The 19,799-nt window shown below is 40.7% G+C and overlaps 1 protein-coding gene across 1 annotated transcript in view; it reads left to right on the forward strand.

The window, feature by feature from the left end:
* The first annotated feature begins 240 nt into the window (after window positions 1–240).
* SLC44A3 (solute carrier family 44, member 3) overlaps window positions 241–19,799 on the forward strand; it is a 38,577-nt gene continuing 19,018 nt past the window's right edge. Inside the window, exons 1-9 of the mRNA XM_009884905.1 lie at window positions 241–336; window positions 2,839–2,981; window positions 3,571–3,707; window positions 5,094–5,187; window positions 6,703–6,872; window positions 7,431–7,520; window positions 8,209–8,333; window positions 9,907–10,093; window positions 17,999–18,164. Coding sequence (XP_009883207.1) covers window positions 2,839–2,981; window positions 3,571–3,707; window positions 5,094–5,187; window positions 6,703–6,872; window positions 7,431–7,520; window positions 8,209–8,333; window positions 9,907–10,093; window positions 17,999–18,164 — 1,112 coding nt within the window. The 5' untranslated portion in view covers window positions 241–336. The remainder of the gene's footprint in view (window positions 337–2,838; window positions 2,982–3,570; window positions 3,708–5,093; window positions 5,188–6,702; window positions 6,873–7,430; window positions 7,521–8,208; window positions 8,334–9,906; window positions 10,094–17,998; window positions 18,165–19,799) is intronic.

The following is a 19,799-nucleotide window of genomic DNA, read 5'->3' on the forward strand; positions in this document are numbered from 1 at the left end:
GGGAGGTGCGGTGCGGGGCGGTGCGGGGGCTGCACAGCTGTTGCGGGCAGAGAGAGCGACCCGGTGTTCGGCCTTCAAAGCGCAAGGCTGCGCGCTTTCCGAAATCTCAGACGTCCTAAAGTTGATTTTAGTTTCACAGGGAGTTTGTTTGGTGGTGGGTTTGGTTTGGTTTGGTTTGGTTTTTTGGGTTGTTTTTTTTTGTGTGTGTGTGTCTTTCTTCCATTTTAGGATTGTGGAGAGAGTGTTTCTGGACAGAGGGAATGGAGACCGGTCGTTTACCGAAAGTGCACGGACACTCTCTGGTTGCTGCTCTTCTTTCTTTTCTGGGCTGGCTTGGTAAGCATGATTATTTTTTTTTTCTGAAAGAAAAATCACATCCGAAGTTAGTGGGGTTCTGCACAGTGGTATACTGAATCTAAACCGAAATGCTCATGGGCACGGGGCTGCCCTGGGACAGAACTGACCTTGGTGGCGGAGCAGTGCTTTATTGCCATGTCCGTTACACAGACTTTTAAATTGTGACCATATGCTTTCAAGGCCATGTATACACAGGGCTAGGTTATTTAGAATTTGCTTGTTTTTGTAATTTAAGCCAGGCTCTGACTAAGCTTCTAGTTCTACTTATTCATTGTAACCTTGTTATCTTGCAACACATCTGTCTGAAGTTATATCAAGTCACTATCTGTCCCGTGCTTAGAACAGCATGCAGGCTTTTGGCAACAGGCTTTGTCGTTCTTTAGTATGAATGTCTTTTTCATGATATGTCTGAGGCTACTCAGGATTCTTGTGAATACACTATTAATCTGTTTTCAATTCAATTCCTAATAACTCTTTTAATGGAAGCTAATGCAGAAGGATACATACACATTTTGAACACTACATAAGCTGAAGCTGAACGTCACGAACAGGATAGGGTTTTTTACGTGCTGTCTTATGCTTAGTGCTCAGTGGAGGGAATGCAAAATATTAGACCTGTCAACCGGTGAGGATTTGGGATTTTTGCTTGTTTTCTCTCACTGGTTTTATTGTTCAGTTTCTGTTAAATAGCTTACTGCATATATGTATTTGTTTTCTTTTATTTGATCTTATTTGTAGAAGATTAAAAAGTTTTTCGTGACACTGATTTGTTCACTTCATGAAAAAGATTGAAACCATGTTAGCAGCTCTGTGGAAGTGCGTATCACTGGCATTTATAGACACACCCCTCCAGCAGTCATACAGCCATCTATTACTTAACGGTATTTATGGCTTGTATCCAGCGTTCTGCACTTAAAAAAAAAAATCACATGTACACAGTATTTGCTGTACTGATGGCAATGGACCTGTAATATCCACCTTGAGAAGGAATGACAGGTTCTCCTGAAAGCATATTTCAGGTTGGGTTACAATGCCAGCTCATTTCTCCTTTTTCTTCTGAGAACAATTTAATTATTAACAAATATTTGCTATGTAAATAAACTGGATCTCAAAATATTTTGTTATTGTAACAAATATCACATACACAAGTAGTATGTCAACTTTAATTGTGGGGTGTCTGCACAGATCTCCATATTGGGACAGTATTAACACACAGTCATAGTTTTTAATAAAATACTATTTAACTAGTCACTGCAAACATATAGGAGAAAATAAGACTACACTGGTGACTAAGGAAGCACATACTTAGATGTTGTTTATGAGACTCAGTTTTTGCCCAGATCCGATCTTTACTCACAAGTGTTACATGTAGAATAACAAATAAAAGCTCTAAACCCTTTACGAAAGCAGTTGTGCTGGATGTGCTATGTGCAGTCTGCCTCCAGCACAGCTGATATTCAGCAAGGTATTGGTGGTTAATGTGGGACTGAGAAGACTTGCTGCTGCCAGCAGTTGGCATGTAGCCACAGAGCTTAGTGGATTGTCCTTGGGGCGTGTAAAATGTGGTTTACACCCCATGGGACAGAGGAGACAATTGAATCAGTGAATTCTTCAATAGCTGGAGTACTGTAAATAAGCCCTTGGATAAAGTCATGCCTAGGACTTCACTGACTTCCCAGAAGAAGAATTACTGCTTCTTGGCACGTGGAAAGTTTCTTTTCAAGGGGCTTTTTGGACCTCATGGGGTCCATGAGCAGGGTTTAAGCTGTATTCCGAGGCAAGGTGTCCTATGTTGACTAAAGGTTGCTGCTGCTTGGCCAACAGAGATGCGTAGCTGCCCCCGGGGTTTACAGGGAGTTGATCTGCTGGAGCTTTGATCCAGCAGCAGAGCATCTAAAAGATCAGTGCAGTGTCACCAGGTCCACAGTGTGGCTTTCCAAGTTTTTCACATGTTAAAGAATGCATCTTCCTGAAATTTCAGGTAACCTGCATTTTAATTGTACCTCATGTGCTTAAAATGTACCTCTGATTAAATACACTAGCAGCTGCAAGGGCTCAACTTTCAGCCAATATATTGCTCAGGTGTGTCTTGAAGGGCACCCTGAAAAATGAGAAGCAGTAGGCATGTGAAAAATTACCATTTGAGTGACCTTGCCTAGTGACACACACAAACTTTGGTAGAGGCGGTGTTTAATACCTTACTACTGCTTTCCTATTATTTTAATCAGGACCCCTATCTTTCTTCTCCTGTCATACTCTCCTTAATTTATATACTTTCAGCAACAGATGAGGGAAAGCTCTAAGGAGGCAGTAGGGCTAAACTTGTCCATATGACTTGCTCCGGCCTTGTGCAGAGGGGTAAATTTTAGATTTAACTGTTTGCATGCACAAGTCAAAAATGTATGGATTAAAAGGAGTATTTATAGACCGGGAAGAAAAAACTATTATAGTATGATTTCACATTAAAAAATATTTTAACAGATGTTTATAACTGGCTATGCTGTGATGGCTGGTGCCGCAGAAAGACTTGTGCTTGGATATGACAGCTTCGGGAACATATGTGGTAGGAAGAACACTCCTGTAAAAGGGGCACCCCTTTCTGGACAGGACATGACTAATAAAAAGTAAGTACATCAGATGATGTCTAAATAAATCAAATGTTTGAGAGCTTAATAAGATCTACATCGTCTAGTTGTCAATCATATATGTATGTGTATACATACATGCTTGTATTGAAAGGCAAAAAATAGGTGTGAGAATGGTGCAAAATGATGAGTGAACTTAAAAAGTTAAGACAGAGTTTGAAAATATGCTACATTGTTATGCTGTATGCTGGCTTCTTCTAAAATGAGATCTTAAATAGGACTTTGGCCAAACCAGCAGTCATTCTGTATGGCAAACCTTTGTACCTAAGGAAGTTGCGTGTTGAAAGTGCAGTCAGGCTGTCGACTCCCATGACGTAGCCCTTGTAGAATGGCACCCACCTTGGCAGTTTCTGATCCCATTGGAGAACATAAATGAAGTATAAAAATGTAGCATATTCTCAAATTGCTGCTTAACTTCTGACTTCAATCTCCATTTTTTCCATTATATGTGGAAAAAGAATTTCATTCACTTTGTAGCCCTTTACAAAATGGAAAGAAGGATCAGAATTTAAACCTATAAAACCCAGAAATCTTGTTTTTTGAAAAGAGGATCTTTTTTTCTTTCTAGGTATGTGTTCTTTCTGAATTCATGCAGCCTGGAAATGCAAAGCCTCAAACTCAGTGCAGTTTCCTTGTGCGTGTCTAGTTGTCCACAAGAGCAACTCAACTCTTTGGAAGACCTCCAGAGTTTTGCAAGGAATAATGGTGTGCAACAGGGAATATGAATATCTTAGTGTATCTGTAGAACAGCTGAGCAGCTTTCACTTTGTTATTCTTACGTTTGCTACGCTAGGCAGTCGTTTCTTACCATTAATTTCCCAAGCAGTCCATGGCAACAGAAAATAAAATGTCTTGTTTCTGCTTTAGTTCAAAGCCATAGTTTCTAGAAATGTTACAGCTCTCTTATGCAAATTCAGGAGTGTTTGATTAATTCCTGCACGATGCTGAGATTATCCAGCGGAAAACTTGCTGCGGAGAATGAAGCAGTGTAGTTTGGTGTGGGCGCCAGTAGGTGAACAGAGCTCCTATGCTATTTGAGAAACTTGTCCAACTGGTTCTTTTAAATTTAATTAAAACTGTGGTGGAATTATTAATTCCAGAGACACACGGGTGTTTTTTATCCCTTTAGACATCAGATCCAAAAGTTTGCTATTCAACATATAATTTTTTTTATTTTATTCCTGTGTTCAAGATGGATATGATGTCAGAAGTAGCTGTTGTGCAAAAGAGGCAGCTCCAGTTCATTCATGTCCAACACATAAATAAAATGACCCATAGCCTAACCCTTATTCCGTAGGGTATGCATAAACTGCAGACCATAGGAATAGTAGTGGCTAATTTTATTGGAGATCAGAATTCCATTCTTTTTTGTTTTGTTGTTTTGTTTGGCAAGGACTGCTATTAAAATTGACAGCGTTTGTTTTAATTTCATTTTGGGGTATTTTACCATCATTTGGTACGTACAGAAAGCTGTAAACACCTGTGATACTATATGAGTATTTTCTGCGTAACTTAAAATAATTGCGTGAAATTCCATCTGTACGCTACAACTGCTTGCACGTTTATCTCGAGGGAGAGGGCAGTGTTGCATTTTGAATGGCTTGAATGTATCCAGCCTTTCCTTCACAGAAGCATTATATAATGGAGCAGAGTATTATTAGCGGAGTACCTGGTAATATTTAGCCCCGAGCCCAGAAAATGTGAAATTCCTGGGTACATACACAGTCTGATTGAAATCGTGAGGGGCCTAGTTCTGTGGTGGCTTCTGTCATTTTAGGCTTTTCTGTTATCTTAGTTTAGAGCTGAGGTACCGCACGGTGGAACAAATAGCGTGCCTGCCCTCCGGGGAGATCAGTAAGTGGTAATTATAGTTAAGTCTGGAAAGCAAAACATTCCGCAGAGGTTGCTTTAGATTTGCCCAATTAACTCATTTGTTATTTAGATTCCCACTGGAATATCTGGGATGAATATGGCCTGCTAAGGGATCAAAGCAGAATTGTAAACAAAACTTAATTGATAATGTGTTTTTCTCTAAAACTTTAACTAATATTAAGTTACCTTTCTCTTTCTTTTTAATTTTGCCCTTCTTAGGTTCTTGTCTTTGTGTTTACAACCTGAACATTTCCAGTTACACACTAAATCCAAAGGCAGCTGAGCTGTGTCCCGCACTGCCAGTTCCACCAAGGTAAGAATTACTGGGTACTTTACACCACACTTGAGTCCAAACAGCTTCTTAAGGGTTGTTACTTCCTCACGCTTTGTCTTTGACTTGGTGCTTTATAGTCAGAATGGTTTTACTCTGTTTGTTTATTTTTGTACGGGTACACTGATGAGTTCTCATGGCCGCCTGCGAACACGCCAGTGTCCTGTCCCACAGAAGGAGCAAGGACTGCATTCCCTCCATTCCTCTACCCTTAAGAGATTTTTCTTCTCCAAGTCAGGGGAAAAGCACTCCGTGTGAGGAACAACTTAACTCCCGCACAGACTTTTGCTCTCTCCCTCAATGCCAGGGAAGAGGAGCTGTGGTCTCAGGCCTTGCTTATTATCCTGAAATTACCCAGAAATTTCCATCAGCGCCATTTGATAGCCAGCTGGCTTGGAGCACGGGTCTGTGGATAGCACTGTCTTTAACATTTGGCATTGTGAGTCAAAATCCTTAAACCCATGATTTTACATTCCACCGTATCATGAAAATACAGCAGAGAACTGGAATCTCCACGTTTGCAGAGCTCAGTCCTCTGCTCTGAACAAGAGAAAAAGAGGAAAAAAGCAAACAGGAGAGAGCAGGAGACACATAAAAACATTACATACCGTGGATCAAAGGAGAGCATGTAAATTGATGAAAAAAATATGGCATGTTTTACTTATTTCTTGGACTTTTTAGGCTTTTTTCTGTTTGGCAAGGAACTCGGCGAAGTTATTCATGTTGCACAGTAATAATTCATAGTACAAGCAAAGCTAGTTAGAGAAGTTTTTAACTATTGATGAACAAACCTCTCTTTTTTAGGTATGACTATGTCTTTGACTGTTGTAGTGCAGCATTGCCAAAGTGGGACAATAAATACATTCAAGAAGTTTGCCTGGGGGTGGCAAATAGTTTCATATATAAATATTTGGTGGTGTTAATTGTACCTTACAAACATTGTTTTGATGTGGCTTTTAGAATGCTGAAATAGCATAAACACAATGCAAAGTGTTTGCGGTCTGGAATTATCTACAGCGACGTAGCTTACGGCTGTGTTAGCGTGAATTAAGGTTTTACGTAAACAGGTGGGATCAAAGCAGGTGAAGCCAGATGAGAACAGGAATAGGAGCTATGCGCTGATGGAGGTTGAGATAGCAGTTCATTTTTTTTCTCCCAGGTTGACCTTGAATGGATGTTCTGGTACAGTGATGCAGCCATGATGCTGCTAGGCGTTAATTCTACAGATGAAACATAAAACGACCATTTGTAGTGGACCACTCCCATGCCCAGTGCCCTCTTATGTCAGACCCCACCTGGAAGGTCTCCTCCTGGGTGGGGAGGATGCCTGCCAGGTTACAGATCAGACTGGCCGGCTGCGGCTGCAACAGTGTCTTGAGGATGTGGGTAGGGAACTGCAGAGGGCTCAAAAGAGAATGGTGGAATGGGTCTCTGTGGATTTGAAACTGTTTGTCCAGTAATTAATATTTTTTACCATCTTTGTTTTAAACCTTCCAGTAAATCTTTTCCATTGTTTAATCGATGCGTTCCACAAAATTCCGAGTGCTATTCCAAATATGCATCTGTCTTAATAAGCATGGTTAATGAAATGGATGTTTTTCACCGAATTCTGAGTGGAATATTGGCAGGAAGAGATACTGTGGTAGGACTGTGTTTCCTTGCACTAGGTAAGGCTATAAATGAAAAGTGAATAATAATGTTCAGTTAAAATGTGAGGTTTCAAACATTTCTATTAACTTTATGTTTTTAATTTAAAAGTTATCTTTGTCATATATTCTGAGCAGAGTTGTTTTTCAGGAAGAGGGATCGTGTTTTATCAGGAGGCATTTAATAGACTGATGAAATACAGCTATGCGAAATAGCAGATTCTGTGTTCCTGAGTATGATCATGTGCCTAATTTTAAGGGAATGTAAGAAATTGTTGATGAAAAAACCCATGGCATAAGCAGGAACATTAACTTAAGTCTTATACAAAATATTTCACCTTGGGAATCATTAGCTTTTCAGTAATATTTCAGTTACAAGCTCATTATTACTAAGCTATAGGTAACTCTGTGTTTTAAATGTTAAAAAGGTTGCCAGATTTACTAAATGCTGTTGCTTTTGAGACCGCTGTTTAAAAAGAAAAGCCCAAATTCTGCAAGAACCTTAAATTTATCTTTAAAATAAATACAAGTTAAATGGGTTGTAACACTCATAATAAACTTGCTTTGTATATTTTTCAGCCTTCTCGTTTATGCTGGTTTTAGCCTTCAGATTCGTTCGGACCCTTCTGGTCCATACTTTGATTGCACTGGTTGTCTTCGGGTTGTTATGTAAGTATATTTACGTTTTAGCATAGCCTTAGTGAAACAGATCCTCTCACTGAGCTGAAGGAGGAGAGGCAGCTGAACAAACAGCTATCCTTTTTCTCCGTGGCCATCCTCAGTGTCCTTCAGCTTACCACAGCCGTTTCCAAGCCAAGCCCTGCTTGCCTTTGGGTGCCAAGGTCTGGCTGTGCTGTTCCAGCTGCTGAGTGTTGGGATGATGATGGTGATCTTTGTTTTTTTCATAGATGTCTGGAAACAAGAGTTCTTTTGGCAGGTGAATGCAGTTAGGAAAATGGTACTGTTTCAAAGAGAGTTTAGTGAAGTCTTACATTGCCTACTTTAGAAAGGGAGAACTATAGGAACATGTCCAGCTGAAGCTTGTCGTTCCCTAAAAGTTAGCTTTGTATCTCCTCAATGAAATTACGTGCCTGAGTTTTAGCGTAATTGCAAGAAAACCAAACGTTCTGCTGTGGTTTTACCTCAGGCTACCAGACCACGATGTGAATTTTCCCTGTGACCGTTGATGCTGTGCCTCTCTGCTGCGTGACAGTGTTCCTGAGGAGGGGAGGCTGGGCTCAGCGGAGGGCGAGCGGCCGGGGAGGGAGATGCTGGGCAGATGCCAGCGGGCCAGCAGCAGCCATGGGCTGCAGCCCGGGCAGTGCTGCCCACCTTCATGCCGCTCTTGTTTGCTCAGTTGTCTCAGGTGTTCTCTGGTGGCTCTATTATGACTACAGGAACGACCCCAGCACTGAATTGGAAACAGAAAAGGAAAATGTAAAATTTCTGCTTGGATATGCCATCTTCTCCACAGTAGTTACCGTAAGTAGTGTTTCACCCTAAGCAATGGCAGAGGCTGTAACTTGAAAACTTGAACTGCAGTGATTCTGCAACAGCAAAAAGAATTCCTCATTCCTTTCAAATGAGAATCAATTACAAGATCTGCTTACACTCATTTAAATAGTTTTATATCTTCATTGTGAAATTTGTTTGTCAGCACAGGGGTCTGTCACACTTCAACCCCGTACTAACAGTGTTAGCATTCGTGGTGTAGAAATGCAAGAATTGTGTTCCATCCCCATTCTTCTGTGCATCAGCTAACTGGAGAATCATCTTGAGTGAACAGAGGGGCACTGTGTTCATATGAACATGAGATTTATGGATGCAGCCTACCCTGTCAGTAGGAGAAAGGGTGGTAAAGCACAGGCCCACAGGCACAGTGTCTGGGCCTGAAGTTAGGGGTTAAATTCTGCTTTTCTTTCATTGACCTTATTTTCCAACAGAAAATCTGAGTGTGGCTTGTGATCTTTAAAGTGATTTTTTCACTCTGATATTGCAATGTTAAAAGAGTCATTGCTCAATATGAGTGTACAGACAATTTGTACTTCATGAGACATTTGTCAAAGTGATTGTTCTTCTGTTTTCTTAAAGCAGAGTAGGATCCATAGACTGAAATTCACCAGATATGAACAGTCTGACAGTTTACAGTGACAAATATCAATGTGTCACAGATCAGATTTTTTTTTTATTTATCTTCTGTAACTTATGACCTTTTTACTTCTATTGATATTAAAGGGGTAAGAAAAGGTTCCTTTGTATCTCTGTGTGTTCCAGTACAACTGACTGTCATTTGCAGAACTGTGGGAACATCCACTGCTGCAGGTTACATTTCTCTTCAGAGCCAGTGGCTTCTTTCTAGAGCAGGCAAGAAAGCTAGTGAAGCAGCTGCCACTGGTTGCATTTATTGTCTACTTTGTAGATTCCAGTCTCTCTTTTAATTACTATTCATAGTTCCTTGTCATATACAAAGAACTGGGGACACTGTGGAGATTTTGACTCAGGGGTTTGTTGGTGGTGTTTTTTTTATTTATTTTGGGAACAGCTGATTTATTTAAATGAGTTTTCGTTTTGTGTCTGCTTCGCCTCCATACATACAGAGCTCTCAAGTTAGTTTGGTTGTGCTACTGTCCTTTCTGCAGAAAAGGAGTGGTCCTCCTACCGCTGTGAACAGTGGCAAGCTGACCTGAGTAGGAAGAAAGTTTAACTGTTTATGACATACAGAGTGCATGAAAGCAATGTGTAGCATAAAACATACATTTGTGTTTGCTGTGAAGCAAAACAGACTGTTTCCATTGGGTCAATTGCAGTTTTATGAATCCTCTTTTGTTCTAAAGAAACAGTAGTCATGATTTCAGAAAATCGGATTTTAATCCACAGACTCTTTGAGAATATAGGCTGTGTCTCAGAAAGCTTTTCCAGCGCGCAGTAAGTCTGTGTAAAATGCCTTGCTGTCACGCCTTTGTGAAATCTCTACCCCCTGGCCCCATATTTGACAACTCTGATACTTTTCTTTAGGAAAAAACCCAACAACTTGTCTTTTTATTTCCTGTAACAGGTTGTTCTGCTTTCCCTTATACTTGTACTAAGAAAGAGGCTTCAGTTCGCTGTGCAGCTCTTTCGGATTGTTGGTAAAATCATTGGCCGAATTCCTTTCCTCCTGTTCCAACCACTCTGGACATTTCTGATTCTCATTGTGTTCTGGGTATTTTGGGTTGGTGTACTACTTAGCTTAGGAACTGCGGGTAAGTATATGCTTTCCATGGTTTTGGATTAATACTAATACTGTTTCCTAAGTTCAAGTCTTAAATATGGGACCTCCTGGTGCTAATGTACAAAATGTGGGTGAGCATTGTTACAGAGCTGTGTTACTCTTTCGGGTTTTTTTGTTTATTTTTTCCCCTCTTGTCTTCAACATCGCCATAGTTCTGTGAGTCATAGCACTACAGAAGAGAGGGTTTTGCTCCCACTACAGAAGAGAGGTTTTTGCTCCGATATGTCAACTTCAGTTTTTTTTTCTTTCTCAGTTACTTAATTTATGATTAGATTGTGGTAGATGCAGTATATGTTTAATGTGTTTAAATGAAGAAAGTAACAGGAGGGAGGAGACAGCTTTTAGTGCAGTTGTTATGAAATGAGAATGTTAATCTCCTCTGACTATAAACAACGCCCAGTTGTTGTGGAGGTAGAGTGTTGTTTCTGAGCAGTAGTTTAGTGACAACTTCTATCATTATTTAGACCGGTACAACAGTATTTGGATAATCCAGGGGTTCTTGCAGTTGTAGGGGATGTGCTATGTAGAAATAGTCAATCACTATGAAGGATCTGCAAGAACAGATTTTGAGTATAGAAGTGGTATTACTGAGGGATGTACCACTATAAGATCTGTCACTGATTGAACCGGGGTAATTTGGATGCTGTCCCTTGGCTCAGCATCACACCATCCAAGGGAGGGGGAGGTTGTTCTTCTATGCAACATCACCCAAAGAAGGGAAGCTAAACTCTGTCGCTCTGGGGATAACTCCTCACGCAGACGTTGGCCTTTGTACATAGGAAGCATTATGAGCTGGAGGTTGGGTTTTTTTAATTTTAAATTTCTAGGGCCACTGCTAAGAGTCAGTTGTTGTCTTTTGTGTCGGAGCTGATGCAGGACTGATGCGGAGAGAGACAGTTGTTTGTCATTCCCACATTGATTCATGGGTTTTCTATTTTCTGAATCTTGGCAGTGGTTTCGGTGTGGAAAACCAAACGCAGCCTAGCTCTTCAAATGCTTATGCTACCATTTTATCCTGCGTTTCCACCACCCCTTGAGAAGGTGGCTGCAGTAACTCTGTACAGGCTTACAGATCCCTGCTAGACCAGGAAAGCCTCCAGCTTTTTTGTAGCTGAGCCTGTTTGGCAAAACTGGCAGTATTACCCATCACAACTGCTTCCATCTCAGTCTCACTGTGATAATTCGGGCTCTGTACAAGACCCGCTTCACTTGTAACACGAGAGTCCATCTGTCTGGGCCCATGCTGGCACTGCAGATCACTCACCCATTGCTTAGGCTAGACTAGGATCCATTTCCCTTCCAGCTTTGCAAGGGTCTCTCTGTTTCGGCTGCCTTTCCCCAAGTAGCTCACATCCATCAGAAATGACTGCTTGAAGCACTCGTCTGGCGGATAACTTGCTTCTCCTGCCAAATGGTCAGACCTAGCAAGGCCGAATGTCCAACCTGCAGTGTGCGAGTTGTTCCTGGCTGACCAGGTGGTCAAGCAGATTCACTTTGCCTGAAGCGTCATGGATATTCCTTTTCCACACTCCTCTGAGTTGGATTTTCCCTTTACGGAGGCGGCATTCCGTGCTAGGGGCAGCTTTGTGTGGTGGTTAGTTTTTCTGCAGAATCTTCATCCCGTTTGTGTGCCTATCAGCCCAGCAGCAGTACTTTTCAAACTGGCCTTGTTGGGAGTACCTTATCGCTGGTTCGGAGCAGCCCTTTCTAGAAAGGAGCATCGCCTGAGCCATCAACCAACTGCTCCTTTCATACACCTGCTTGGATCATAGGCAATTTAAGAGAAACATTAACTATAGTAAATCGAGTAGCAGGTGAATAGAATTAATTATAACACACAGATTTGCTAAATATATAATTAAGAAGAACTAATAAAGGAAATATTACATCCTTGATGTTAAGCTGATCTGGCCCATTACCCACAGGAATAGTCACTGGTGCTCTTAATATGCACACGTAAGGATGTGAAGCCTGCCCTTGTTAAATCTAAATTTAGAAAATGCCAGCTGAGTCTGTTGTATTCAAAAGCTTTTGGAAATGCAGCAATCATTCGAAGAGTAGAAATATTTTAGCTCATCTGACAGAAACAGCTTGATGAGAAGTGCAGGATGGGGAACCAGTCAGGTATTTCCTGGATACTTTTATAGACTTTGCAGGGAAGTAGTGACTTGTGCATTATATCCAAAAGCAAATTCCACATGTATTCACAGGGAAATAAAACCCAATGAAAACTGCCTTTGAGAGGCTTTTTATGCTTTTTCCATGTTGTGCCATTTTCTTTCATTGGTTATATTCTCTGTTTCCTGCTAAACATTTCCATTCAACCTTTTTTTTTTTTTTTTTTCATGCCTGCTAGGAGAGTAGCATTCGAACAGTTTATGACCTGCTGTTACATTCATAGTGCAGCACACGTCTCCTGGCTCAAAAGTATTTTATTTTTTGTCTTCTCCCTAGCGTAATAGGAATGCTGATGTTCCCAGTGAGTGATACAGACGGTACAGTACAGAAGGTGGCATAACCTTGCTGCACAGTAGAGCGATGTTAAAGTTTTTAGGATGCTCTCAGTTTTGAAAGAATTGACTTTTTGCAGATTTAGCATAAGAAAAGAAGGTCATTTCCAGGTACTTAACTGTCAATATGTTGTTCCTGTGAGGAATCTAGTAAAACATATGTTTTGACTGAGATTTTCTGCCAGGATATTTTTAGAGCAGATGTCAATCCTTGTAAGATATTTCTGTTAAGACTTAGCGTGTTAATATTTGGAAGGGAGTGTGCATTTGCTAAGTAATTTTTTTTTAACTTATATTTTATGTAAATAACAGGTAAGTGACCTGCAGCAGCATCAGTGCCCGCTAGGTGCCGATAAAGTAGTGCGAGAAAGTTTCTTCTGAATCTGCTCAGTTGTTTACAGCTGGTCCCATTAAAGTGACTCCTCCCGACAACAAAGACAATTTTAATCTTTGAATGATCTGGGGAGGTAGTGAAGGATTGTTTTATCCAGCTCTCAGGTTGAGGAGATTAGTCGGGGTGACGCAGGAGGTTAGGGTCAGGAAGAAGTAGGATAGATGTTTAGATTTCCAGTCCCATACTCTGTCACAGATTTGTTTTGTAGTTCAAAACTTGGACAAATGAACAGTAGACTAGATTGGGTATTGAGGGTATTCCTTTAGATTTTATTTCAAATTTTCAACCCAAATATGAGTCCTCTGAAATGCTGCCTGTTAAAGCAGCTCGTTGGGGGTTGTTTTGCTGTTCTAGGATGACTAGTACTTATGCATCATGTAAAAATAAATAAATATAGTACTATGTGGTTAATATTGCATTGGCAGAACAGCGTTGTATTTTTTACTAGTTTTCTACAATTGCCCTGTAAATGGAAGGCATTTCTCTTGATTTTGAGTTTTGGGGACTTTTTGCAACAGCTGCAAGTACTTCTCCGAAGATCTCCCAGGTCATGCTCTCTCTGAGCAATTTGTTTTCTCCGATGACAAATAGTTAGTTGCCTATCCAGGATTTGGTTTGTAAAATACACATGGTGGTTTTCTTGGTATAGGCACTTGGGTTTTTTATTCTCACAAATCTATTTTCTGGGGCTATGCAGACTATATTTTAAATGCAAATATACCAAGAAAGCTGAAAAAATGAAATGTATACAAAGACACTAGTCTCTCTGTCTAATACAGAGAGAAGGCAAGTGAAATTGGCTTGCTGCTGTGCTGCCCCTGTTCTTAACATTTTCCTTGAATCTTCATTAGATATATATAATAATATTTATGCCATCTCCACATCTTCTAGCTCTGGAGCACTTGGTCCTCACTTCAGCTGTGGTGCACCTGGTCATTATGCGACCACACAGACACCTTATTTATGTCCCCTCCAAAAGTTAGTGTTACTCTGAGAAAAGATTAACTTCTTGGGAGCTATAGAAAGCTGTAGCCCACACTTGGAAAAGGTACTTATGCACATGACTAACTTGAAACACATGGCTAATCCTATTAAAATCAGTGGGACTGCTTATGCATTCTAAGGTAGGCACCTGCTTAAGTACCTTGGTAATTCAGAATCTATAAGATCAGCAGAGGTGGAGTGAATTCCAGACCTAGGAAACTAGGAGAAATGCCAGGCTCCAGGAGACTTGAGACAGCACAAACAGTGGCACCAGTTAGAACCGTTAGCTGGCTAGGAATGGAATTCAGCTGTGCTTTGGAAAAGCTGATATGTCTTAGGGTTATTGAGTTGTATTGCTTGCTAAATTGTGGGGCATTTCACTGCAGAGCTGAAGTGGGCATGTGGCACAGCAAAGCAATGTCTTTCAGCTTTCCGGCATGCAGGAGCTGTGAAGTCCACATGGTATAAGTCCTGTAATGTAGGATGAGAAGGTGGTGTGAGATTTTCATGCTATGAAGGTGCATCCTACAGGCTAGTGAGCAATAAAACTGCCATGTACAGCTGTGCAGTAGCAAAACCCGCAATAAAAATGTATTTCCCGCAGGGTCCTTGACATTCCAATTACAGCCAGCTAGCTTAGCTGTAAATACCACTACATGGAAAAAAAGCTAAATAAAATAACACAATAAATTATGTTGCAGGAAGCACGAAGATTCAGTGTATGATGCCAGAACCTTTCCTCACTTAGCAGTGGGAAGGGCAGATCATATTTTTGGGTTAACAGGAACTGATAAACAGGCTCTCGGTATTTTCTGGTCAGTGGTTCTTTGTTTCTGATAAGGAAATTGCTGAATTAGGCTTCCCAGGAATTTTCATCCCTTGCAACAGCCTACTGCTCCAGGCAGCGGCAAAACCTTGCAAGGGCAGTTGCCGTGTAAGAGCATCTGATGTAAGTCTGAAAGTGCCAAAATGCGGCTAAAGATACTGCACGTGCGCACTGACTTCTGCCACCTCTCATTGCTGCGCTGACTGGCAGCGTGGCCCGGGGCTGTGCTGCCGAGTCAGGTGGAGAGACTCCCCTGAATTCTGCTGCGAGCACTCGTGCCTGTTTGCATTGTTAACAGCACTTCTTTGAAGTATTTGCAGCAGACCGGCGTTTGTACTGATCAGAGGTTTTCAGATTTGGTGATTCAGCTGTAGGGACTTCAGTTCTTTACTGACTTCTTAATGTTATCACTAAAAGGGTATAGTACACCTGAAAGGTTCGTGATTATGTGGTTGGAGACAAATATTCTGTTAACAAATTAAACCATATTTCAAGGCTTTATTGAGAAAGTTTAGCTTATGTGAACAGAGAGGTCATGGTGGAGTGATGAGGAAAATAGCAAACACTTTTCTCAACAGGGTATCTAGGATAGCTTTAAAGTTTATCTGGGCTACTAAGAGTGACATATGAAAAATAGCATTGTGTGTAATTCTGTTGACAAAATCATGCATGCACAGTAGGCCCAGGAGACAGGGAATCAGTCAGACACAGGTGTTTACATTAGTAAACATTTCTGTGAAGTAACAAAACCAGTTTACCATACTGAGACAGCGAAGTGATCGATGGTGAAGTCACAGGTGGATGTGTCTGATTTCAGTGCAGCAGAGGACAGTGCTGTGCACTTCCACGTGTGTAAGGTTGGCCATCGAGCCACTGCTGTTACTACTGCAGGTGGTTATTTCAGTAGGCTGGTAAAAAGCAAAGAGAATTGGTTTACCGTACATAAGTTTGTCAGTCTTCATGACAAAACTACAGAAGCAAAGCCTGAAATGTGCCTTCTTTGGGAAATGTTCAGGTGAATTGTATGGTGGGAAATGTGCTTAATTCTGCTGCCAAATGGCATAATGTCTCTGCATGAAAATGGGGAGGTAGGAGACCTTCTTGTATCTCATTGACCTATCATTTGCACAAGTGCCCTTAGTAAGGGCTGTGGGCTGTGGTTAATGACCACATTTGGCTAGCTGTGTGTGCTGCAGGAAAAGGGCAATCTAGAGCCTCCAAACTTACAAGTTGCATCCAAACTTAAAACCAGGGGAGAAGAGATCTGAGATACGAGTAGTAGCTTTTTTACGCCGTCAAGTATCTTGCATTTCACAGGCTTAAAATACATTTAAATATAACGGAAGCAACAAGATTTCTGTGAGTGACCAACTGTACAGCCCTGCAAAGAGCTTGCCTGTTCAGCTAAAACTTCCTTTCAGAAAATAAAATAGCTAGAACATATGTCTATGTTTGCGCTTCGGCAAAGGCTGCCTTGAGGACAAGTGTGATACAGTACCTACAGACTCCTCCTTGAGGCCGCTGTACTGTGTTGATGGACGCAACTCTTGTTTACAAGAGTGCTGAGAAGAAGATTGACTCAGCTCAGGGAAGAATGCTTAGTTTGCATGCTATAAATGTATTCATAGACTTAACTCTGTTCTTCTCGCCTTTGAATAGGGAATAGCTCTTCTCTAAGCGTCTAAGAGGGATGAGTTTCTTGTTGTGCTAATCTTATAGGAGTAAAATAATTCAATTTATTTTATGCAGATACATATTTAAGCTAACCATATAATAATTATGCACCCATGTAGCAATTTTTGATCCTTTTAAAGCACTTTAAAATATTTTTTCAGTGTTACTATCAGCTAGATGGATATTCTTCATAATTTACAGACAAACGGACCTTGATTCTGAAGACTTGCAAAGCTTGTCTAAAGTCGATGGTATTGCTGAAAGCATATCTTTTTTGTTTCTGCTTTTAGCTATTCTTGAGTATGAACTCTGTGGCTATAGGAAAATAGGACAGAAATAAGTGAATCTTTTCATAGATTACTTTGTATCTGTGGTAGTTTTGAACTCGAAGGTGATGCGCTGTCCTGTGGGAGAACATGAAGTATTAAAGCTTAAGTTATAATGCTATTCTAGCAGTAATAGACAACGCTATGTCTCACTTTGTTATTTCTTTCATGGAGTTAGAATAAGAAACTGCTCACCTCCAGAGATCGTTTTATTCTGTGCACATGTTTATCTTTAAGGTTAATAGATTTAAGGCTTGGTAAACTAAAAAAATTGCAGGTTATGGATCTAGAGACTTTTCACTGGGAATAAATGTCCCGATGCCATTATCCCCTGACTAGATTCAGAGTCAGGTGTCATAGAGAATTGAATAGAGAAAGATCCGATTGCTAAGTTATCCGAGTTACCCCCACCTTTTATGAAAAGCTATCTACTGCATATGGAATAAATTCTTTGCTATTAACAGAAGTGGAGCTTTTTTCTTTTTTTTTTTTTAGCTTGAATAAGTGAATTTGTCAATGTTCCTGAATACAGTAGTAACATTGGAGCATATACAGCCATACAGATGCCAGCTTTATGTTTCTGTATTTTGCACAAAGGTTGCAAAGTATAAAGAACAGAAAACATTTGCCATGGTTCTAATTAGTAATAGTAATTAAAATCCTAATTTTGTTTTGTTGTGATGGTATATTATGCATCCTTAATATTTTTCTGCAGTCTTTCTCTTTTGCTTCTTATAAAAAATCTAAAGCAAACTCAAATTTGAATGAAGAAAATTAAGATTTCATTTACTTCTGAAGCATTTGATTACTCAAACCTTGAGTAATGTTTTCTCATAAATCTTTACTAGTTTGTCACTGTCCTATTGACTTTATTGGCAGCTGTGTCTCAATCCCAATTTAAACCCAAGCTTTTGCTTTTTGTAAGATTTTATTTTTCAGAATTGTATTTGTATTACAAAATTTTGGCTCTCTGACTTTGTTAGAATGGATAGAATTAAATAGCACCTGAATGTATTTTTTTATAATTTTATTGAAGGAAATGTAAGAAAAAGGGTACAGAAGCACTTACATGTCTCTTCTTCCCCCTGCCTCCCTCCCTCCCCTGCCCCCCCAGCCTTGTCTGGTGTGTTATAATAATACAGTGATGTAATCCCAACTCCAGGTACTGCACAGACTACTTCGGGAGGACAGGTAGAATACAGAGCTCTGTCTGGAATTTCCTACATGGCATGGTATCATTTTGTTGGCCTTATCTGGACTAGTGAATTCATTCTTGCCTGTCAGCAGATGACGATTGCAGGGGCTGTGGTTGCTTGTTACTTCAACAGGTGAGTGCAGAATTGCCCCCGTATAGGTTTGGGGATTTTCCAGCATTCACTTTCAATCTTTTTTCTAGGCAAAATAGTCTCAGATAGACTGCAATTTATGTCAATATATTGAAATCCAATTTAATATAAAATAATGTTGTGTGTTGCAAGATCTTGAGTAAAATTTTACAACGCGTATGACATTAATGTGACTCATCCCTACCTCTGGAATTGCCGGACCAACCTGAGCCTTGATACAAGCCAACAGAGCTCAGCTGAGACTGGTGAAATTGCCATTCATAAGGAGCAGGCTGCGCTTGACCCTTTTCCAGGAGACTGCATGAGCTCCAAACGGAGATGCAGTGTATAGCTCCTCGGTAATTTCAGGTATTCATAGGCAGTTTGACCTCTTCCTAAGGGTTCATCCCCGCTCTGGGTTTCCATTTATTCTGGCTGCATAAATGCCTACTCTGCTACTTTTTTTTTTTTTTTTTTCATTCTGTGCAAATATTTTCAGTTAACTGTAAATGCTTTAACATCACTGTTAAGAATTTGGAGAGGTGTAAACAAACTTTCTTGAATTGTATATTGCCTTGAAATGTAAATGGGGAGGAAATGAGGAAAAATCTCTACTTTTAATGATTTTATACTGGTTTTTGGACTTGCAATATTGTAAAATGAAGTTATATTGGTTTCATGCACTAGAGCAGTGCTATGGTCTCATTAGGGGGGAAGATTTAAATCTCAGAATATATTGTTGGTTTTTTTGACAATGAAGAGAGTAGTAACCCGAAAACATTTTTCCTCATAAGTATTTTATGAGCTCTCTAACCCTCATTGATCTGTTCGTCTACTCCCAGTGATGAGATTTTCTGATGTGCAAAAAACTCTGGCATTTTATGGCATTTCTTCATTTTGTATTAGAGGAATATGGTGATAATCTCAAGTTGTTGGAAAATTAGCCCTTGAGGAAGATGATCTGAGGGTGACTCGGGGAGCCTGGTGGGAGAGGGACTGGGGACCCAGAGCACTGGCCACGGCCACCTGGGATCGTTGGGCTCGGGCAGCTGAGAAGGGAGGCTTTTGCCTCCTCCAGAACCTAGGTGGCAGGTTTCCGTCGATGGTCTCTAGAATGTTATCCCTGAATGTTTCGGCTGCTGATAGAAAGGCCTCCTTCTGAAAGTTTTCCAAATGGTCTGTCCCTCTCCGCCCCGCAGAGACGGCGGGACGGGCCCTGCTTGCAGGAGCGACTCCGCGAGGCTTTCCCACCGCAGCCGATGGCGGCTCTGCTCCAGCCAAAGCAGCAAAGCTGGAAGACCTGCTAAACAGCCCCTGCTCACCATTGTTTTCAGCAATGTTTTGTCTTCCCATCCAAAAAGCCAAGGCGGGGTAGTGTTTAACACGTGTGCCAGGAGCCTGTCTCTGCTGGGATTCCCTACGCAGCCAACAGCCGTGCCACTTAAATGGTGCTAGTAGGAGAGCAGACAAAAGCTAAAATGCTGCTTTTTCAAAGGTTGGGATCTGTAGACAGTCTCACACTACTTTTTCACATGCCATGATAGGACTTGAAAAGGGAGGAATTCTCATTTCTTATGTCATCTCCTTTTTCCTGTTGAAGCCCTAAACATGAGTAACTAGCATGGCTGTGGTTCGGTG

Source organism: Charadrius vociferus, unplaced genomic scaffold (assembly GCF_000708025.1).
Source record: "Charadrius vociferus isolate BGI_N301 unplaced genomic scaffold, ASM70802v2 scaffold163, whole genome shotgun sequence".
NCBI classification, from domain to species: domain Eukaryota; kingdom Metazoa; phylum Chordata; class Aves; order Charadriiformes; family Charadriidae; genus Charadrius; species Charadrius vociferus.